Source organism: Apium graveolens, chromosome 8 (assembly GCF_009905375.1).
Source record: "Apium graveolens cultivar Ventura chromosome 8, ASM990537v1, whole genome shotgun sequence".
Classification (NCBI taxonomy): domain Eukaryota; kingdom Viridiplantae; phylum Streptophyta; class Magnoliopsida; order Apiales; family Apiaceae; genus Apium; species Apium graveolens.
Genome location: NC_133654.1, coordinates 54,942,451 through 54,967,221, shown reverse-complemented (window position 1 = coordinate 54,967,221; position 24,771 = coordinate 54,942,451). Strand labels below are relative to the sequence as shown.

The 24,771-nt window shown below is 37.8% G+C and overlaps 1 protein-coding gene across 1 annotated transcript; it reads right to left on the bottom strand.

Annotated features, from left to right (window-relative positions):
* Nucleotides 1–7,722: 7,722 nt before the first annotated feature.
* Nucleotides 7,723–8,292, bottom strand: LOC141679595 (uncharacterized). Its single transcript, XM_074486057.1, has one exon. The coding sequence runs from the start codon at nucleotides 8,290–8,292 to the stop codon at nucleotides 7,723–7,725; it is 570 nt and encodes a 189-aa protein (XP_074342158.1).
* Between the last annotated feature and the right edge of the window lie 16,479 nt (nucleotides 8,293–24,771).

Sequence of the window (24,771 nt, the reverse complement as noted above, 5' to 3'; positions counted from 1 at the left end):
AACATCAGGCCTTGTACACAACATCACGTACATGATAGATCCTATTGCTGAAGCATAAGAAATCTTACTCATACGCTCTCTTTCCTCAGATGTCTTAGGAGACATTTTTTCGGAAAGGGACACTCCATGGCTCATCGGTATGAGACTTCTTTTGGAGTTTTCTATGCTAAACCTTTTAAGAACTTTCTGGATGTATGTACCCTGGGTAAGACCTATCATTCTTCTAGATCTATCTCTATAGATCTTCATACCGAGAATGTAGGATGCTTCTCCCAAGTCCTTCATGGTGAAGTTCTTTGATAACCATACTTTGACTGATTGTAGCATCGGTATATTATTTCCTATAAGAAGTATGTCATCCACATACAATACAAGAAATGTTACCGTGCTCCCACTAACCTTCTTGTAGACACATGGTTCATATATGTTTTTGATAAACCAAACTCTTTGATTGTCTCATCAAAACGGATGTTCCATCTACGAGAAGCTTGCCTTAAACCATATATGGTTCGCAGCAGCTTACACACTAGGTGTTCATTTCTCTTGGAAGGAAAACCCTCTGGCTGTGTCATATACACTTCCTCCTCAAGTTCCCCATTGAGGAAGGCCATTTTCACGTCCATTTGTCATATCTCATAGTCGTAGTAAGCAGCAATCGCAAGCAAAATCCGAATTGATTTTAACAGGGCTACAGGCGAAAAAGTTTCATCAAAGTCAATCCCTTGCCTTTGTTTGAATCCTTTTTCCATGAGCCTGGCCTTATAGGTCTCTACCTGGCCATCTGCTCCAATCTTTCTTTTGTATACCCACTTGCACCCAATAGGCTTAACACCTTCAGGCGCCTCAACCAGAGTCCATACTTGGTTGGTATACATAGATTCCATTTCAGATTTCATGGCACTATGCCATTTCTCTGAGTCAATACTACTCATAGCCTCATTTTAAGTCACAGGGTCGTCATCATCAATGATTGACAACTCATTGTCATTCTCAATAACAAGGCCATAATACCTCTCAGGTTGGCGAGACACTCTCCCTGTCCTACGAATGGGCTGTTTCACAGAAGGTTGTTCAGTCTGAACAGGTGTTTCCACTTGATCCGTAGTAGTTTGTGCTTCTTGAACTTCATTAAGTTCAATTTTGCTCCCACTGTTTCCTTCAAGGATAAACTCCTTTTCCAAGAAGGTAGCATGTCTGGAGACAAACACCCGATGATCGGTGTAAAATTAATACCCCAAATTCTCTTTAGGATATCCCACAAAATTACATTTTACGGATCGAGATTCCAGCTTATCTGGGTCAACTTTCTTGACATAAGCCGGACATCCCCAAATCTTAATGTATTTAAGACTTGGTTTCCTTTCTTTCCATATCTCATATGGTGTTTGAGGAACAGATTTGGATGGCACCTTATTCAGTAAATATGTTGAGGTTTCCAATACATAACCCCATAGGAATACTGGAAGATTCGCATAGCTCATTATGGACCGAACCATGTCTAACAAAGTTCGATTTCTCCTTTCAGATACCCCATTTAACTGTGGAGTACATGGAGGAGTCCACTGGGAGACTATACCATTTTCTTTGAGATAATCTAGAAACTCTCCATTCAAGTATTCACCACCTCGATCTGATCGAAAAGTTATAATACTGTGTTTGGTTTATTTCTCCACTTCATGTTTATATTCTTTGAACTTTTCAAAGGCTTCAGACTTGTGTTTCATCAAATACACATATCCGAATCTAGATCTATCATCTATTAAAGTAATGAAGTACGAAAATTCACCCATGACTTGCGTAGACATTGGTCCACATACATCTGTGTGTACCAATCCTAGCAAATTTGCAGCCCTCTCTCCATGTTCACTAAATGGAGATTTGGTCATTTTACCCAATAGACAAGACTCGCATGTAGGATATGATTCAAAATCAAAGGGGTCAAGTAACCCTTCCTTATGCAATGTCTGTAGTCTATTTTCACTAATATGACCTAGCCTACAGTGCCATAAATAAGTCAGATTTTCATCATCTCGTTTTCTTTTATTAGTTTGTTCAATCTGAAGTAAATCATGCTCTACGTCACATACATACAGACCATTATTTAAAATGCCACGTCCATAAAGAACATTATCTCTAAGGATAGAACATTCATTATTCTTAATAATAAATGAAAAACCATCCAAATCCAACATAGGAATAGAAACAATATTTCTCATAACAGAGGGAACGTAATACAAATTATTCAAAATAATAGTCTTGTCCGTAGGCATATGTAAACTAAATGATCCTACAGATAAGGCCGCAACCTACAGATATGGCCGCAACCCTTGCTCCATTGCCCATACGTAGAATCACCTCATCTTTTTCAAGAGTCCTACTTCCCTTTAGTCCTTGCAACGAATTGCAAATATGAGAACTTTAGGCGGTATCTAATACCCAAGTAGAAATTTGACCTAGTGACATATTAACTTCGATCATGAACATGCCTGAATGAGAAGCGGTAGTCTTACTACCCTTCTTCTTCTTCTTCTTCTTCTTCAATTCTGTAAGGTAAACCTTGCAGTTCCTCTTCCAGTGCCCCAACTTGTTACAGTGAAAACAAATAGCTAAATTAGGACCAGTCAACTTGTGAGCATCCAGTATGCTCTGGAGTGATAGTGCAGAAGACATAACGAATATAGTAAATCTGTAAATGATGAACACATAACAACACTTAGCAAATATTCAATTTCATTTCAAGACACTATATGAATCGGGTCTTTATTCATAAGTGGCTCCCACTAGTTTATCTAATTTATACAACCCCTAAGTGAAAATTAAGCATTCATAATACTAGTGGGAATATGGATCCTACATTCCATCACACAACCTCGGCTGTGGCACGAAACGTCATGTACAATTGAATCAGTCTCCAAAGGCCCACGGCTGTAGCACGTACCGACCTTTAGATTCTAATTCAATGTACACATCTCTATGTAATAGACAAGTATTTCTTATTTCGAAATCAAAGCCCTCGGCTGTAGCACGAAACGACAATGATTTAAAAATAAGAACCACTTTCTACCATGTTGGAATGCTATGACCGACACAAGCCCGTTGTGTCATTGTCCAATTACTACTTGATATTATTTAATTTTAGAGGGATTATATTACATTACAATCATAATCATATTATAAAGAGATTCTTCCTTTTAAATTAAATATTTCAAATCAATAATCGATAATCAGATGATTCCCAGATCGGGTGGAGCATTGTCAAGAGGCGTCACTTAATAACCCTTTCTTACGGATAGAAATCTGTTGTTGACAGAATCATACTTTCTCTCAATATTGAAAATTCATATTCAATTACGTGTTTCATAAACACAAGAATCTCATGATCGTATTCATAATATTTATTGTTAAGGCAAGAAACGATTCCTATTCTAGATTTTGTAGAGCACGCCTTATATTGATTTAAGTTCACCTAAATCTATTATCGCATGGTAAACATATGCATATATCTCATATATAAAATTAAATAAACAAGTAAATGTAAAGTGCAATAAAGTAAATGTGTTTGGTTATGGCCCCATCCTATGTGATATTTATCAAGCTCATGATAAAGATCAAGGTCAATCTAATATGGTGATGGAAATAAATACAACTACTTATTATATAAGTCTTCTTCTTTGTTTAGACTTCTTGTATGCCTCGTCTTCTTCTTTGTATCACCTCCATTGGATAGCCTTCTTGAGTCTTCAATTACATTACATGATTGAAAGTAAAACTAATCTAACGAACTTACAAGAATAACTCGAGTTACATTCGAGATTTATGATTACAAAGATTGACGACATGTAAGTCGTATTTAAAACCAAAACCAAAACCATTACACTAAGGTCGAAAGGCCATAACCATCCACCATGCTCATACAATACATAAAAGCATGTTAAAACACATAATCTGATCATAACATATCATATTATCCATGATCTAATCATAAAAAGAAAATATGACAAAAATCAGAAAAATCAGAATCAAATCAGAAAAATAAGAATCACTGTTTACGGGCAGTAAACGACGTCAAACGCTTACAGGCGAGTCGTTGATAGTTTTAGCTATCAGTTTTGTTCAGATGCTCGTTTACCTATGGAATAGGGTATTCGTTTGCGTAAATCGGACACCAGACCCAGATTTCAGCAAATCTGCAGCAGCCAATTCAAAATCCGTATCTAATATGATTCTCATAATTAAAACAAACATAAATCATGTATATATCAGTATATATACAGATTACATAATCATCTTATGATTTTACAACTCACATGAATATCATATATTCAAAATCATACATATATAAGCATATTATACCAACATCAAATCATGGCGAATCACGTATATGCTCATATATCGATAACAGTTAAACACATAAACGAATTAAAAACTTTTCACAAGTAGCTCTGATGCCATTGAAGGATTTTTAGCACATAAATGCAGCAAAAACGTAAATTTAAATCTTAAAAAAAACCGAAACCTTCCGCAGGATCCATGTGAAATATAATATTTAATTTGTAGTTCAGTATGTTTACCTTAAGAAGCTTTACGTTAATGGAAAGATGGAGGTCTTTAATGGCGATCCAAAAATGATGAACGGAGATCCTTAGCAGCTGCTCCTCAAGTGTGAAGCACTCCACCGGTATCCACCAAGAAAACGATGTAATGAAGGAGGAAGTGATTGAGAGAATTAGGGTTTTGTAAATCTTTTTGATTGAGGCAAAAATAGGGTTTATAATAGTATATTTATAGGCAAAATTTTCAGCTGAAAATTTTCCCATAAAATATTATTATTATTAACCCTTTATTATTCTCACTAATAATTAAAACACCTTTTAATTATTAATCCTTTTTCTAAACTCTTTAGAAATAATTCTCTCACTTGATTTAATTTCCAAAAATTAAATTCTTAATTGATAATATTAAGAACCTTTTCTTAATTAATTTATAATCAATTAAATCTCATTTAATCAATTATTAAATTTGCCAATTAATTATTTATTTCATAAATAAATAATTATCAGCCATTATTAATTAATTCCTCCACCATTAAATCATTCTCTTTTATGGTGTGACCCTGTAGGTTCAATATTATGCCGGTAGTAGAAATAAATAATAATAAAATTATTTTATCATTATTTATATAAATTCTCTAATTCATTAAATATGATTAATTAATTAATCATGTTTATTCTACATCGTGAGGGATACTTCTCAGCATATCGCGACTATCCGGATAATACGAATTCACTGCTTAGAATACCAAGAACCTATTCAGTGAGTGGTTACCGTATAATTAATTCCTTCGATCTTGCAATGTCACGATAAAATATAAGACATGGAACTTGTGTCAAGCCTATCTTATTAAATCACTTGTTTTCCCATTCACTATACTTAGTTCTATTTAATGTAAATTAGAAACTCCTTTCTAATTTCATTCCCTCTGGCCAGAGATTCCTGAACTAACATAAGTGGATCAGCATTGAACATTCTCTTCCTACACTGGAAGGGGTAGATCCTTTATTGATCATACACTATCTTCGTGTATAAATTCCTATACCCAGTAGAGCCCTTATAATTGTCCCTTGAGACTAAGAACTAAACCAAAGCATAGTTCAGTGTACACAAGATGACTATGATGATCTCAAGTCTAAGGATACTTGTACAACTATCACTATGTGCACAACTGCTGACACCTGAGTGAACTCCATCAGTTGTTCAGCTGTGTGAGTCATGTTCAGTGAACTTATTCTATAATAAGCACCTACATACTAGCTATAGTGTCACCACACAAATGTCTATGAGAACAAACATCCTTCATAATGAAGCAAGCATATTATGTACCGATCTTTGCGGATTATTAATTACCAGTTAGTAATCCTACGACCAGGAACTATTTAAGTTTAGAGTTATCATCTTTTAAGTCTTATTATTATGATCTCATCACAATCCATAAAAAGCTTTACTCTAAATTGTGGTATATCTTATTAAAATATTTAAATAGATAGAGCCCGCAATAAAAACAAAACAAGCCTTTTATTAATATCAATAAAATTAAAACATATTACATAAAAGTTATTCCTAAATCCTCATACATGATTGGACTTAGGACATATCTCTTTCAGTTCTTGCCCACGAACACCCTGCATGCCATCTTTAAATCCACCAAACAATGAGTTCTTGCTCAAGAACACCTCGCATGCCCTCTTTAAACTCAGTTAGTGCCTCCAAAAAAGTAGAAAAAAAAGGAGGAAGACAACCTAGAAAAACTCAAAAAAACACAGAAATACACCGGAAAAAGGTCCCCAAACAAAAGGACAAAAACATCAAGAAACAAAAATATGCAAATCAAACAGATATCTACTGATATCAAGTTGTTGTTAGAGAGAAATGGGATGATCTGGAAATGTTGAGTTTACGCTTCCCATCTCGACGAAATTCTTGAGAGTTTTTTTGTAACTTAGATGAAGAAGTAAAAAAAAGAAATTGATCAGCTATATATATGCCCCCAAAAAACGTTTGGGTGCCAAAAACTGTAGGGTACCGAAAGGCCGAGTATAAGTGATTTTTGAAAATCAAGGGCCACGATTAAAACGGTTGAAATTCAAAGGCCACGATGAAGTCAAAAATATCGATAATGGGACAGCTGTCTTTCTTAAATGGGACCAATTCCCACGATGTTTCCACGTGGACGGACGAACCAACATAACGATAGAAGAAAAGTGTCGTAGAGTTTTTCGCCCCAAAATGGGCCAAGATTGATGTCTCTCAACCGACCGATGGGCCAGCCTCTCAACCATTGGGCCGAAGACCCATCAAGCTTCTCAACCATTGGGCCACAGGCCGTAGTCCACTACCCTACCCTACCGTTGGAGATTATCGGAGAATCAAAATGCCTCCCCCTTTCTCGTTTCAACGGTCGTCCGCCTTACAATCATAACTGACGAATCATTCATTACAGGTTTGGGTATAAATACCCCGTGGAAAGTAAGAAACATGTAACTTTTTATACCTATTCTCTCTACTCTCGCTACTTTCTTGTATTTCCAAACTCACCTTACTTACAAATTACTGATTCTCACACCGGAGGTGAATCGGGGAACAATCCCTCGCATTCTCTTCCTTTTCCGGTTATGACCGAAAGCTGTTTTTTATTGAATCATAGGTTATTATTACCCACCGAAGGAATTTGGGCGTAACAATCATCAATGATTTGCCTTAGCCATATTCCTTGACACGCTGCTGACCTCGCTGCGCACTACACATTCGGATTTCCATGAAGACAAGGCTTTAGTCGCTTGCTCTTTGAAGTTTTAAAATGTGTCAGCCGATCCTAGACTACAAACAAGACCTTAAGTTGTTTTTTATCTTCAACAAACCCAGCATAAGGGCTATCATCAGCAGTCGAAGAGCCGGTATTTTGGGCGGGTCGGATTATAACAGTATCTCAAAATCTTCGTTGTAAATTTCTAAAATAGTTGTTCGGTTTAAAATTAAACAATAAAATTTTGAAGCTGTTTTCCCATTGGAATGTTTTTGGAGACCACCCATATGACAAACACAACCATCTACTTTTCATAAAATGAAACTGAAGTCATGCAGACTATATATTTACACTTTAGAATTACCAGAAGTTACGGAATCCTAAAGACCGTCTTGATTACATTTTGGCAATATACTAAAATATTAACTAGCCCGGATATTATACGGTGAGAGAGCCCTTTGCTGCTTCAAATCTTTATAAAATTTCCTAATAAAATCTTCAGCTTCCTTGTCCAGTTGAGGATCCTTTTCTTCTTTTAAAGGGAATGGGGAATCAGTGATCCTAAGCTGCCTAACAATCGGGCTTTGTCCGAATCCTGGCAATGCCATAAAAGGTGAAGCCTCCGGCTTCTCATGATCATTGAGCATCTCGAAAACGTTTTGAGCAATGTCACAGCTCTTTCGGTGGTGATAGGATTTGCGCTTGGAGAAATAAGAGGCATAAAAAGGAGTGTTATTACAACTAAACTCGTATTCTTGAGGGGAGACAAACGATAAGTTGTTGGTGGACCGACAAGTGAAGGTGGAGTAGTGATGGTAGAGAATGAAGTTACCCGCCAAGGCTTTCCCGGCCAGTTTAACTTTTTTAAGCATCACATGGAGATCAACTAGTAGTTTGCTCTTTGATATACCTTTCCTCAACATGTACAGAACTACCTTCAGTATTTTCCACAGCTTCTTCGCCACTGCACTCGAGCTGTGTTCGAACTCCATCTTTTGTATATGTCGTAATTTTGAGACAGAGAGAAGAAAGAGATTGTGTGCATTGGAGGCAAGGACTGAAGTTCTTTATAAAGGGTGTTACTGAGCTTCATTCCACAATCTATCTAACAAAATATCTAAATATTGTTTTTTGATAATAGAAATATAATAATTACGTTCGAGACTAGGTCTGTCCGTCCGTGTATTGTCTAATTATTTAAGTAATTTATGATTTTAATAATAATTAAAACCAAGAGGCATTATTTAAAACCAAGAGGCATTATATATGGTTAAAATAAAGACTTGTTATTATACGAAGTGTTATTTTTTCATTCATTTGAGTGAGTATATACTCTATTTTGAGAATAATGTTAGAGGTACAAAAAATACTCCTTAATTTGACCTAATTTTGATTCAGAGATCATGCCATTATTACCTATTTACTCTACATCTAAAGTACCATATCCTCAATCCATTATATTATCTATATTCCACGTATACGTAAAAGTTTTCAATTTGAAAAATCCTAGATGCCCTAACCCGTTATCAAATTCATTCCCAAATATTTATGTATCAGATGGTTAATTAATTGTTAAGTTTATCAATAATCATGTGTGCGTACATGTCACATCTTGCTAGTTTTTTTAAAATTATTTGGAACAAAATTCGGATACCTATCACTATCCTTTTAATTTTTAACAAACTCACTATATCTAAACTTAGTATATCTAAACATATTTACTGATTAAGATCTAATTTATTTTATTAAGAAAATTATATACTCATAGGAGAACAGGAAAAGTTGAATACAATGCTATATATGGTATTATTTCTATAATTTAAAATAATATGTTAAAAAATTTAATTTCAAAGGAATTCTATCCTCCTAGCAAATATGCATAAATGTATGGCTCATTCTAAGAAACCAAGAATGCATCTATGGATTCCGTATCACAGGAAATAACTAAAAATTTCATACTCCTTCTCTCTTTTAATATTTATTGTTTTGGCATTTGATGCACATATTTATGTGCTATGACCGTATAGTTACTTAGTTAACATTTTTAAGATTTTATTTTTCTAAATTAAAAATTTGAATATATATTTTTTTGTCACAAATGAAAATTTTAAAATTATTAATTCTAATTATACAATTAAAACACCAAAAAATGTGTGTCAAAAATCAAAGTGTCAAATATTATAAAAACGGAATATATAGTTGTGAACTTTATGTATAATTTAGGAGAGAGACAAAAATTATTGGTGTTGAATTTCTATTTTATCAATAAAAAATATTTTTTGATCACAATTTATAGCAATAAATATAATTATAATAATTATAATTATCTTGAATGTTACATTGGATTTGCTCTAGAACATGGAATATGACAGCTACGAAAGTGCAAATAAGTACCATATTTGGTTTACTTATAGTTATAGCTCGTCCATATGTATTTTTTTGATAAAAAATATATCAGAGTATGCGAATGATAACTATATTTTGTTCTTTTTTTTTCATGCAGGTTAAGTACATTTGTTACCGCAAGTACACATGGGACATTGCCGCCCTCAGTAGGAAAACTTATATGTAATTGAACCCAAAGAACATGAAGTGCATGTAGTTCGGCGCTATCATTAGATATTTTAATTATAATTATCAACTTGAAACTATAAAAGTGATATTACAACGATTTCCCTTCGGTTTGTGACGCTTGTGAATGTCATCTTTATATTCGAACGACCACGAAAGGAACAACATTTATCCTTACGCTATTATGTAAAGGCTTATAATAGACCGATCGATCGAGATGTATTGTGTTATTCATATTACAAAAACTACAACATGCATGACTTGGAGCCTAGTTACTATGAATTATTGTAGCAATGTTATGGATGGAACAAGAAAATTAGATGTTCAAGCTATTAGCTTAATGAATGTAGCTCTTTTGTGATGGTTCTTCTTGTTCACAAATATTCAAACTCCAATTATATAACTGTGATAATAATTATAAAAAATTATAATCTATATTTTGGAATTCCGAATATGAAATGAGCATACTATTCTTTTGAATGTCTCTCACAACGGTATCATATACTCCCTCCGTCCCTTTTTAGTTGTCACATTTCTTTTTATAAAAGTCAAATTGACCAATTTTTGACTGAAGATTAAATATTACTCTTCTATTAATTAAAAAAATCTAAAAATTATATATTAACGTAGATTAAATCTAGTTTTCGATGATGTACTTTTTTTATTTTGTTCAATTATAAAATACTAATAAATTTTGGTCAAATTTTAGTCAATTTTACTGGGTCAAAGTCAAATGTGACAACCAAAAAGGGATGGAGGGAGTATTATATATTAGCATTATTTTAAGCACCTTTACTTCAATATATAACGACCAATTTATTGGAGGACCCATATTATTATATTAAGAGTTATTTGCAAAATGCATTCATATGATTTGGTCCAAATCCATTTTTTACCTATATTTTATTTAATTGCACTTTGTATCCATTTACTATTTTTAACGCGACAAATTGCACTATTTTCATTAAATTTGTTAAAATTCTCAGGAGCATTTTAATAAATTAAATTATAATTATAATTAGATTATAAATTAAGCTTTTTTACCTTCTAAATGATACTTTTCGGAAAAAAATAAATAACGGAAGTTGTAGAGAACGAAAAAAAATTATAAATAATAACATTCAAAAATTATCAAAAATTTTACGAAGCCAAAATTATATTTAAATCTATACTTAGTGAATTTATTAAAACGAATTATAAAAAATATTTCAATTTTGAACCTTTTTATTTCGAGAAGATCTTTTCATTCCCTACAATTTTCGTTCTTTAAATTTTTTCAGAATGTATCGTTTAGAGAGTCAAAAACCTTAAATAAAAATCTAAAAATAATTTAATATGTTAATTTCCTAAAATACCCCTAAAATTTTAACAAAATTAACGAAAATGGTGCAATTTGTACTCCAAAAAATAGTATAGAGATGTTGTTATGGATTAAAAACTAATATATATAATTGTTGTATTTATTACTAAGGAACGTGAGCTCAAGGCCTTTAATGGCTGCTCTCGTGTTTCGTAGCTTAACTCTGCCTTTACGAGATGCCTACGTATCTCTGTGAATTAGAGAATCAAGCCAAAAAATGTAGTTCTGATATGTGGGGTGAGGCTCCTTATATAGATGTAGGAGTCCTTGAATTGGACTTGGTATAAGAGACTTGGTAGCCAAGTCTCAGAATTAGAATGGACTTTGGAGTCCTAAATAGTAGGAAACTGATTCCTTATCCTTCTAGGTCTCTTTGAGGCTAACCTGCAAAGATTTATGTCCTTATCGGGACTCTTCTCAATAGCTGATTTTTCCCTTATTAATTAATTACGAAATTAATTAATATTCAGGGTTTTTGGGTCTTCTTTGTTCCATCAGGCCTGAGGCCTGATCTGGTCCATCAGGCCTGATCACTATGTTAACCTTTTTGGTCTGAATGTCATACATCTCCTTATTGGGCCTAGCAGCCCAAATTATGTATAATTAATGTAATATTTAATTACACAATCAGGATTTATTTATCCCTATCATTTGCCCCCCAACTTTTGGGAAACCGTATAAGATTTCGCAAAAGTTAAGTTCATTCACTTCCCTTTCAGGGTACCGTTTTGCGTAAAGTGTGGAGCGACCTACACGTTTACAACGATTTGCCTTGTACGCGGCTTCAGGGTCGTTTAAAAACTCCCCCCCCCTTCCTTTTATTTTCTCACCTTCTCCCCATTTATTGGGATTTTTTGGCATTTTTTTCAGGAATTTTCCCTTTCTCCCGGGATTTTTCCAAATTTTCTGCAATTTTCCACAAATATTTTCAAATTTCCAGCCCTTTTTCGACCAGGATCCTAGTCGAAATTTCGACCTGGATCCTAGTCGAATTTTGGGCCAGCTTTGCAATCCTGGTCGAAGGACTTCGACTAGGATCCCCGACCTGGAATTCGACCAGGATCCTAGTCGAACCTTCGACCTGGATCTAGGTCAAAAATTTGCCCTTGTTTTGATTCCCGGTCGTAAGGTTTCGACTAGGATTCACGACCTGGATTTCGACCAGGATCCTAGTTGAACCTTCGACCTGGATCTAGTTCGAAAATTTTGTGCTTATTTGCTTCCTGGTCTTTAGATTTCGACTAGGATTCACGACCTGGGCTTCGCCAGGATCCTAGTCGATTCTTCGACCTGGATTTAAGTCTAGGTTTCTATACCCCATACTTGAAAAATGTTGTGCTTGATTCGACCTCGATCATGGTCTTGATTTCGACCTCAATCCAGTTCATTTATAGCCGTAATTTTCGGGTCTCTCTTCGAAAGATTTCGAGCAGAATTCACGACTTGAATTTCGACCTTAATCCTGATCTTTTATACCCGTTATTTTCGGGTATCTGTTCGAAAGATTTTGAGTAGAATTTACGACTTGAATTTCGACCTTAATCCTGGTCTTTTTTGGGCTTCCTTCTAATCCAATTTGGATTGGGCCTCTGTTTGGGCCTAATCTTCTTTTTGAGCCTTATATCTTTTAGGGCTTCGATTTGGGCTTTGCATTTTTCCAAATTCTAATTGGATTTGGGCCTTATATCTTCCAAATCATAATTGGATATGGGCTTTTTAACTCCTATTGGGCTTCTTATTAATCTGGGCTTTAATATATCAAAAACTTTTAGTGGGCCTCTTATTAATCTGGGCTTAACATATCAAAACTACCCTGTTTAGCATTTTCTAGAATTCTCGGGAATTTTTATTTAATTTCTTTCGAATTCCCTTGGAATATTTCATTTTCTAGGCTTTTTTCTTTGGGCCTCTATCCTTACTGGGCTTTTTGTCCTTTCAACTTCACTTTTCCTCCTTTATAAAGGAGTGAGTAGAGTCTACTGCTCCTCACTTTCTCATTTCTAACTTCTTCTTCTTTCTTCTTCTATTAAGAATCTCAGAGCAATAACAATAAGTCGGAGTATCTTAAGCCCCAAAGCCTCTTTTTAGGAGTATTAATTCAGGTAAAATTTCTCCCTTTATTTCTTGTGCTTGTTTTTTGCATAGTTTACGTGCCCTTTTTTCAGATGGCTGATAAGAAAATGACTCGTTTGGCTAAGATGAATGTGGCCAGAAAGTCCAATGAATTCCCTATTCGATCAAGGTACACTTCCTTGATCGATATGATCAATACCCGAGGGGACGAGTACCCGTCTGATGCGCATCTGGACGCGCACGACCATATTATTGCCTTGCGGGATCCAAAGGAGCTGGAAAAGTTAAGTAGTTGTTTCAGAATCAAGGATCCTTTCAAACTGGTTCTTGTAGGTCCCGCCGACAGTATAACGACTCGTATACTTTTATATTATTTAAAAGTGTAATTATTAAATAAATAGTTAAATAAAATATGTGTATTAGTTTCGATCGCTCTGTGTTATTTAATTATGATCCCTGTGTAAATTAAGGTGTACCGGGTTGTTTGTGTAATTAACTATTGAGTTGTATCGAATCGTTTTCACTTTTAAAAGTGAATTTAGTGCAAATTTATTTGCATAAATATTTGGAATGTCTCTAAAATTGTTTTTATGGTTTCATAATTACAATAATTATTTTGGGATTTTATAAAATTTTGATATCAATATTTCATCAATTATTTAGCTCTATATGATTTTCTGATTATATTTATTTGAAAAATCCGTATTTAATTCTAGAATTCTTCAAAAATTATGAAACTCATATTTATTTATGTTTGGAATATTCCGAGAATTTTAAAATTATTTTGGGAATTTTCAGGATTAATTTCACCCGCTCGTTGTTTCCTTTAATCGATAAAAGCGGGTATAAATTACGTTTCAGAAATTATTTTAAAGTTATGAAAATTATGTTTGTATTTACTTCGGGATATTTATAATATTTTAAGACTATTTTCATGATTTTATGAATTCAATTTAAGTGCAGCTCGGTTCGTTAATTGTTAAATGCAGGTACGAGTTGTGTTTCAAAAATGCTTTAAAAATTATGCAAATTTTATTTTGTTAGTTTCGGGATTTTTAGAAAACTTTAAGACTATTTTGGTAATTTTCTGAGTTTATTTTATGTGCAACCTGGTTCGTTTAAATACATAATGCAGATCAGAATTGGGGTTTGTAAGCAGAAATAAGTATATGTGGTACATTCTGTGATACGTGTCAAGTTTCTGTCAAATTCTTTAAATGTGACAGATTGTAAAAAAAACAAAAACAAACACAAAAGTATAGTCCACGTATTGTTACCCCCTTATTCTTATTTCTTTTCTTTCCGTGTTCTCTTTTCTTCCCCCGGCTATTTCCCTGTTTTACTGCTTCGTTCCGCCACCATGCTTTCCGGTGGTAACACCGCTGCCGCTGCAATATTCTTCCGATTTCTGCCTTTATTTCCGGCTTATCTCTGGTGATAACCCCGTCCTCCTGTTGTTTGTATATACACCTATATATATAAGGGTGTGTCTATATGTGCGATGTGTGTGTGTTTTCTGTGTGTGTTGCGCGCGTAGGGCGCATGTTTTGTGTTCTTGATTTCGGCCGCTTCTATATTGTCCGGTTTTAATTCGGGAATATTTATTAAGCTATTTATTTTATTTTCTGCAGGATTTATTTGATTAAAGTTTCGTGATATAAGTAAATTCGTGCGGGAATTATAATAGATAATCGGTAGAATTTACGTTGGAAACCCAAAATTAATCGGGTACTCGTAAATTTTACCGCCGTCGGCGATGAGCCTCGGCGAGCCGACGGTGATGACGATGTTCTCAGTCCTAAATTTTATAAATAAATAAAATGATTTGTATAATATGTTTTTGAAAATAAATGGTATATTGGAGTTGTACGTAAATAATTACGAGATTGTGGAGTTGATGTGGTATTAAAACTTATGGATAGATGTGATTGTTGACGTCGAGTTGTTCGATGGGTAGGCCGATAAGCAGAGGAGGTGCTGCCCGAATTTTTGGAAATTAAATTCGAAAATTCGGGACATACCCTATAATTATCGGAACGTCGAGCAAGTAGAAATAAGGATATACATATATCTTGTGCAAAACTTGATTGTACAATGTGATGAAATATTTTGCCAAATCGATAACCCTGATTTCGTAAAATTACGAGTATACGTATTTTCTGGAAACGAACACCGAACTGATTTTCGAGATTGTGAACCCTAATTGTTGTGTGTGTTATTGTAATATACATAATTACGAGTCGGGTTTCAATATCGTTGGGTACAATTGGTATTGAGAATATGTCAAGCATATATAGACGCCTAACGTAGGGTATTTCGGCTCTGTAGGATCTAGTCGAAGGACTCAAGAGTTGATATCGAACTAAGGATAACCTAGTGATCAGTCGACAAGCATAGCAAGGTTCCAAGCGAAGGACCTGAACGTTGAAGTCAGATTCAAGATAGTCTGATAGTAAGGCGATAAGGCCGAGTGCCCAAGTTAGTCCAAGGTCGGTCGATAATAGTGGTAAAGCTCTGCAAGGCAAGTACCCCTGACCATTCTTTTATGGTTCAGTATATATGAATGAAATGTTGTTTTATTTTTGAACAGGAACAGAAACGTCTTAAGTTACGTATCCCCTGTGTTTGAAAATGTTGTTTAAAATTATGTTTTTGGGGAAAAGTAACTTCTGAAAATACCTATCTCTAAAGTGTGATTAAAAATGGAAAAGAGGTTTTGAATAGTGTGCTGTGACAGAATTGATTTTAACAAGAGATAGGTAAAAGTGATTTTGAAACTGGATAAAACGAATCAGATATTGAATAACGTTGCGTATGTGGCTAATTCGGTTGCGCGCATTACATAACCGATTAGTCCAACATAGATAATCAGAGACCTAGCTAGTCTCTGTGGATCCGGTAATTTTGTGTAAAAGCCCGATCAGCTTTCCTAGATATTTTGTGTGATAGCCCGGCCAACTATCCTAGATAATTTATGTGGAGGCCTGATCAGCCGTCCCTAGATAACATCCAATATATATCTGATTGTGATTTAGTGGTTCCCGTAACGGAACAGATGATTTTGTGGTTCCAGTAATGGAACAAGTGATTTTGAGGTTCCCGGAAATGAACAAGTTTTTATAGGTCCTGTGATGGGACAAGTTTTCTGGTTCCCGTAACGAAACAAATGGTTTTGGGTCCCCGTAACGGGACAAATGGTTTTATGGTTCCTGTAATGGAACGGAAGGTTTGAAAATGAAAATAGCATATAAAATTGAACTCTGGTATTTATGCACAACACACGACTGTTGATTTTTGTTTTACAGAGCATGCTAGTTTGATATGCAGTTTATACCTGTTTTACATGCTTCTAACGAATTATGAATTTTGTTCCTATAACTGCTTTACTTTAAACTGTTTTACTTGTTATTCATATAGTGGTGCTGCTGAGCAAGAAATTGCTCACCCTTACAGAATATCTTATATGTATTGCAGATGCCTAGGAGATTCTTGCACGGTAGTCAGGGCAGGGTTCCAGCTCCTTTTGTGTCAGGCTCCTCTGAGGTAGTTATATTCAGACCAGATGAGGTCTGTTGAGTTGCTGCATTAAATTAGTGGTCAGGATTGTGTAAGGTAATTTGGGTTTTGTTAGTTGAGTAACCTAAGTCATACTTAAACTTGGAAAAGGTCTTGGTAAAGGGGTTGTAGTTATGTATTATTAATGAGTTGGACTGAATTATGATTATTAGTATTGTTGTTGGTGACGTCAACTCCTGACCCTGGGGTTGAGGCCGTCACAGACAGGGCCTGTCAGTGGAGGAAGGACACATTATGCGATTACAGGGATACTTTAAGGGCAGGTATCAGGCTCCCCTTTCACCCGTTTATCCCTATTCTGCTAGCTGATGTGGGCATCAGCCCTTGCCAACTCCCTCATAACTCTCGGAGGCTCATTCTGTGCTATATGTCCCAATGCGCCAAGCACAATGTCCCTACTTCTGTTGCTGTTTTCAGAAAGATTTTTCAGTTCAATAACAACCCTGACAAGAATCCGGGTTGGGTTTCTTTAAACCAGTGCCCAACTATTCCCCACATAGTGAACGGGAAGTCCATCCCTGACAACAACTTGGGGTGGAAGAAAGATTTTTGGTTCGTCGTTTGGGAGGGTGTCGATTGGGGCACCCTATTTCGCTTATCTTTTGGGCTAGCCGTAGATGGGAGCCCAAACGATATAATTTTATCTGAGGAGGAGACCAGAGCTTTCAACCTCCTGATGCAAGATAATGGGACTTCCCGTTCTTGGGATCTTATCAGGGAGACCGTTCTTGTGGAACGCGGTCTTTCTCCCGTCCCTAAGAAGAGTACGTTTCCTTCCTCATCTAGTTCTTTTTATTTCCTTCATTTTCTATTTTGCTAATTCCTCAACTTATCTCATTTGTTGCAGTGGCTGAGAAAATTGAGGAGGCTACAAAGCCTAAAGACCTGGAGACGACCAGGATGAAGCGTGCTGGAAAGGTCTTTAAAGACCCGCGCCTTGGGGATCGTTTCCCGGAGTTCCTACTCCAAGCAATGGAACCAGGCGAAGAAGGCCCCAACCAAGTTTTACGTACCAAGCAAAAAACAGGGTCTTACTTTCAACCTGCTTGGGGAATTCGGGGCTAGGATTCGATCGTCGGCAGCACAACGCTTGCCAAGGAATGGTCTAAGCATTCCATCTCCCCGGTTGACTATCAAGATTTTGTCCTTCAACAGGACTAGGAGGGGAACGAGCTTTTCAGAGCTCAGGCTTTGGCGACGGTACGTCTTTTTCCTTTGCCCTTCATAGTTGCCTTTTTTATTTTCCCGTCTCTTACTTTTGCTGTGTTTCTTGTAGGCGAACGCCCATTTTCAAGGGGTGATTCACCAAGCCAAGGCTTGGAAGGTTGGCCAGGAGGACGCGAACAAGAAGCTGGAGGAGGCCAACCAAAGAATAGAGGCCCTTGAAGCCCAACTTGCCTCATCTACTTCGGATTTGGAAACGGCCCGGGCTGAAAATGTTATCCTCAAGGCTCAGAAGGATAAAGCCTTTGACGGCTGGATGGACACTCAGGAGTTCAAAGATTTAATGGTGGATCATGATGCCCTCCTTCATCCAGTCAGCTATAAGGAAGGCTAGGATGCCGCTGTGGAGGCCATTCAGGACGAATTTCCAGAAGTCTTCGAACAGTCCTCCTTCCCTTGCCCTGTGCGAGTTCCAACACTTGGGGGTGTTACAGACAAGCTTGCTGATTTGATCAAGGACGACCCATCGGGGAGTCAGGGCCAAGGACAAAAGAGGAAGGAGCTCGAGTCCAGCTCTGAAGAGGAGGAAACTTCTTCTGAGGAGGAGCCTGAGCCCGTTATAAAGAAGGCCAGGGTAGAAGAGCCTCAAAAGGAAGCGCCTCCTAAACCAGCATCTCCTGCAGCATCCAAAGCGTCCGAAGGTAGTTCTGAGGGAACCTCTGCGGAAACTTCCGAGGGGATGACTGGGACATCCGAAGGGATGACTGAGACATCCGAGGAGACTTCGGATAGTGGTTCCGAAAAATCCCAGCCTTCCAAGGCCTAAGTTTATGTATTTCTTCTTTATTAGACAATATTTGAACTTTATAATTGACTTTTATTGTTTTCAGTCATATTTCTCTCTTGATTTTTCAAACTCAAGTTTATAACTTTGTTTTATCTCTCATAATGCAATCAATAATAGGCCAAGATTAAGTTGAAGGTTTTATACTATAACTTGGTATTCTGGATACCTTACATGAAATGGGTTCAACCCTGATAAAATCTAAACATATCTTCTATATAGAAAAATCCTAAGCAAGGAAAGCTTCAAGGTGCTTTTAAACCTACTTATCATTCTGACAAGTGAGAATCGTACTTTAACTATTTTACACATAGTAAACCTTCAGGTTTTGTGCATGCCAAGTTCTCGGGACTTCAAAACCATCCATAGTCTCCAGCTTGTAGGTTCCTCTACCCTGAACGCTCTTGACTTTGTACGGCCCTTCCCAATTTGGGGTAAGTTTCCCTTTCTGCCCCACACCAGAAGCTTCTACTTTCCTCAAAAATAAATCTCCTTGTTTGAAAAATCTTTCTTTAACCCTTAGGTTATAGTAGAACGAAGCTTTTTTCTGATATTCCACTATCTTCGCATGTGCCTCATCTCGTACTTCATCAATTATATCCAAGACTAACCTTTGCCCTTCTTCATTTTCCTCAGGATTGAAAGCTTGAATCCTGGGGGAGGAATGTGATATCTCTACAGGAACAACTGCTTCTGCACCATACACTAACATGAAGGGAGTTGCTCCATTCGTGACTCTACAGGTAGTCCTATAGGCCCATAGTATGGGGAGTATTTCATCCACCCAGTTATTCCTTGATTTCTCGATCCTCTTCTTTAGTCCATCCAGTATTATTCGGTTTGCCACTTCTGCTTGTCCATTGGCTTGCGGGTGGGCCACAGATGTGAATTATAACTCGATTTCATTTTCCTCACAATACTTCTCGAATTCCTCATTGTTGAACTGTGTTCCATTGTCAGTGACTAGGATTCGGGGAATTCCATACTGGCACATAATACTTTCCCACAGGAATTATACAACCTGCTTAGTTGTGATCTTGGCCAAGGGTTTGGCTTCAATCCACTTGGTGAAATAATCAATGACCACAATCAGAAACTTCCTTTGTGCTGTGGCCATGGGGAAAGGCCCTAATATATCCATTTCCCACATAGCAAAGGGATGGGCAAGTTGATAGAAGTCAGCATCTCGGGGGTTGTCTAACAACTGGTGCGTGCTTCTGACAACGGTCATATTTTTTCACATATGATTTGGCATCAGCCATCATTTCTGGCCAATAGAAGCCTAAACGGGTTATCTTATGAGCCAAAGCCCTGCCCCCAAGTGTTGTCCACATATGCCTTCATGTACTTCTTCAAGAGCCAAGTGAGCCTCATCAGGCCTGAGACATCTTAAGTAGGGAACCACGAAAGATCTCTTATACAGAATTCCATCTATCAAAGAGTATCTTAGTGCTCGAACAGCCAATTTTCGCGCTTCAGTAGCATCGTTTGGTAACCAGCTGGTTTGAATGTGAACCTTAATGGGATTAATCCATGACGTCCCCAGGCCTATAGGAGCTACAAGCTTAACATCAATGCTCCGTGTTTTCAAAACGCGATAGTATACACTCCCAGAGCATTCTTCCATCTCAGACGAAGCAAATTTTGACAACGCATCTGCCTTAGCATTTTCCTCTCTTGGAATGTGCTCAATATGGCATTCATCAAATTGGGTCATCACACCCCTTACTAGGCGGACATATTTAGCCGTTGTACCATCCCTTGCCTCAAACTCTCCCTTCACCTGGGATATGACCAACTTTGAGTCTCCACAGACTTTTAAGTTCTTTACTCTAAGTGTCCCTGCTAAGCCAAGACCAGCTATCAGAGCTTCATATTCTGCCTCATTGTTTATGGTTGGGAAGTCTAGCTTCATGGCGTACTCAATTAAGAACCCATCAGGGCTTTGTAAAACCAGACCTGCTCCACTTGAATTCGTTTTTTATGCTCCATCAAAATAGAGAACCCAATATTCTTTCTTCTTATTAACCTTCTCTTTATCCCCCTTATCCACTTCCTTGTCTTGAGGTATGTTATCTTCCTGCGCCCGACTTCTTGGTTGGGTATGGTACATTCCACCACGAAGTCAGCTAATCCCTGGGCTTTTATTATCGTTCGTGGCTTATACTTAAGGTCGAACTCTCCCAGCTCTATTGCCCACTTGATCAATCTCTCACTAGCCTTGGGACTGTGAATGATATTTCTCAGGGGCTGATTCGTTAGCACCTCAATCTAATGAGCCTAAAAGTAAGGTCTTAACTTTTTCGAAGCCATTACCAAGGCCAGAGCAAATTTCTCAATAGTTGAATAATTCAACTCAGCTCCATGTAGAATTTTACTGACATAGTATACGAGTTTCTGGACTTTCAGTTCCTCCTTAACCAATACAGCACTTAAGGCACACTCTGAAACAGCTAAGTACAAGAATAAAACTTCATTCAAAACTGGCTTGGCCAACAACGGGGCATGCATCATATATTTCTTCAATTCTTTGAAAGCCTTCTGGTTTTCCTCACTCCATACAAAGTCCTTAATGTTTTTTAGTGACTTGAAGAATGACAGGCACTTGTCTCCTGACTTGGAGATAAATCGTCCCAGTGCAGCAACCCTTCCCGTGAGCTTCTGAACATCCTTGATAGTTTTTGGTGGTTCCATGTCTAGGATTGCCTTTATTTTATCGGGGTTAGCCTCGATCCCTCTCTTGGAGACCATCAATCCCAAAAATTTTCCAGATCATACTCTGAATGCACACTTTATAGGATTTAACATCATTTTGTGGTACCTCAGGACCTCAAAAGCTTCCCTTAAATGGGCTATATGATCAGTCTTTACTAGACTCTTGACTAACATGTCATCAACATAGACTTCCATAGTCTTACCAATAAGATCCTTAAAAATTTTGTTTACCAACCTTTGATAGGTGGCTCCTGCGTTCTTGAGACCAAACACCATAACAAGATAACAATAAACACCAAAGTCAGTGATGAATGATACCTTTGGAATGTCGTCCTTGTGCATCTTGATCTGATTGTATCCACTAAATCCATCCATGAAGCTCGGCATTTCATGCCCAGCAGTGGCATCTATCAAAGTATCGATCCTTGGTAATGGAAAATAGTCCTTAGGACATGCATCATTTAGATCAGTGAAGTCCACACACATCCTCCATTTTCCATTAGCCTTCTTCACCATTACAGGGTTTGCTAACCACTCTGGAAATTGAATCTCCTCAATGAAACCAGCCTCCAAGAGCTTCTCCACTTCTTATTTTATAGCTTCTTGCCTTTCTGAAGCAAAACTTCTTTTCTTTTGTTTTACCGTCTTCCGGTTTGGGTCCACATTCAGCTTGTGAGTAATCAGTTCCGGGTCTATGCCTGGAATATCAGTTGCTGACCATGCAAACACATCACTATTTTCTTGCAAAAATCTCACCAACTTCCCTCTAAGGGGCTCCTCTAACGTGGCTCCAATGAAAGTCATCCTCTCAGGATTTTTGGGGTTTAAAGGAATCAACACCAAGTCTTCTGCTGGCTTTCCTCTCTTCTCATCATTTTCTCGGACATCCATATCTTCAATAGGAAGAACCTGCCCCCCAACTCCATCTTCCCTCAGAGAGGCTACATAACAGCTTCTTGCCATTTTTTGTTTTCCTCTCTCTTTTCCAATCCCATTCTAGGTGGGAAACTTCATAACTGAATGGTAGGAAGAAGGGATTGCCTTGAAGGCATGTATCCCTGTTCTTCCCATGATAGCATTATAAGTTGAACTAGCTTTTACCACCACAAAGTCCAACATCTGTGTTGCTTGCCTTGGTTCCTGACCTATGGTGGTTGGCAATTTGATTATCCCTTCCACAGGACATTCCACTCCCGCAAATCCATATATTGGCATGTCAGTTGGGGTCAATTGGGAGTCGTTATACCCCATCCTTAGAAAGGCGTCATGGAGTAAAATATCCACTGAAGCACCATTATCCACCAGGACCCTCTTGACCGGGCTATTTCCTATTATCGGTGTTATGACCAGCGGGTCGTTATGAGGAAATTTCACACCCTCTAAGTCAGAATCATCAAAAGCCAATATTACTTCTATCATGGCCCTCTTCGGGGCTTCTCCGACAATATGCATAACCTATCTAGTATATGCTTTTCTGGAGTTTTTGGACAATCCAGCAGCAGTTGGTCCTCCAAAGATTGTGTTTATCACAGGCCCTCGAGGTCGTGGCCCTCCATAAATTGTGTTTATAACCGGTCCTCTAGGTTGGGGATTCCGCCCCTGATCGTCTTGGTCCCTCCTACGATCTTCAAAGTTCTTCCTTCCATTGATATTTCTATCCCCTCCTTCTCCAGTGTATTTGTTCAATCTTCCTTTTCGAATGAGGAACTCAATTTCTTCTTTCAGCTGCCTACACTCATCGGTGTCATGACCAACATCTTTGTGAAATCTGCAATACTTGCTCTTGTCTAGCTTGGCAGGATCAGCCTTTAGGGGCTTAGGCCAACGAATATCTCGATCTTTCTCGATTTCCATCAAGATCTGGCTTCTAGGAGCATTCAGCTTAGCGTACTCGGTGAACTTTTTCCCAGGTCCTCCCTTCTTGGGGGTTGAATCAGGGTTTTGTTCGGTTCTAGGATACTTGTCCTTAGCGATATACTCCAGATCAGTTTTCCGTTTCTTGCCTCCAGCGGGCTCATTACTTACTACGGTCTTCCTCATGCTTTCTTCGACTTTGATATACTTTCCTGCCCTATCCTGGAGCTGCAACATACTTTCAGGGGGCATTTGGCCAAGGACATCTTAAAAAACTCATCCCTAGTTCTTTGTTGCAGTGCTATCATGGCTACCTTATCATCAAGGTCTGGGACTTTTAAAGCTTCCTTTGCGAAACGATTCAGATAGTCTCTCAAGGATTCCTTTGTTCCCTGTACAATGCTCATAAGAGATGCTGAACTTTTCTCATGAACTCTCCCGCTGATGAATTGCTTAATAAAATCCTGACTTAATTCTCTGAACGACCCAATAGAATTTGGGGGCAAGCGACTATACCACCTTTGAGCCATACCCGACAGGGTTTGAGGAATGGCCTGACACTTAATAGCATCATTCACAGGCTGCAACAGCAGTGCATTAGAGAATGTTCTAACATGATTAGCGGGATCTCCCGTGCCATCATAAGTTTTGATAGTTGGCATCTTGAACTTCTTTGAGATATGGGTATTCATTATTCCTTCAGTGAAGGGTGGAGTAGGATCATCAGGATCTCCAAGGGGAAGAAGATTGCTTGGATCAGCCCTTGGGACAACAGCCCTTCTCTGCACTGGACCATCCAGGTCTATGACAGGGGGAGGATTTCTCCCCCTAGGAGGTTCTTGGGTTCTGGTGGTCTGGTGCGCCTCCAAGTCGCGCCTCAGCCTTTGAATCTCAGCCTCACGAGCCCTGATCCTTTCCTGCACTTCTTGGGGATTCGTCCCTTGGGTGCTTTGAGGACGTTGGCTTCCATCAGCCATCGGCTCTTTGCCAGCACGCCTCCTTCTTGGGGCCACTTCATCATCCGAAGATTCGGAGTCTCTCTTAGTGTAACGACCAGAAAATTCCTGATCCTCAGGGATAGGAGCCAAACCCCGTATGTATGGGGGCGATCTCCCTCGTGCTTCACTCCGCCCAGCATGTCCGCTTCCTCCAACCTCGGGGTAAAGGGGCATCCCATAAGGGGGTTAGTAGTAACAACAGTTGAATATTCATACCCGACGGGTCGAGAATTCAAAGGTGCATGTACTTGTTGAACTTGAGGATTCGTACCTTGAGTTGCCGAGGGGATCGTCCCTTGTTACTGAGGTTCAGTTG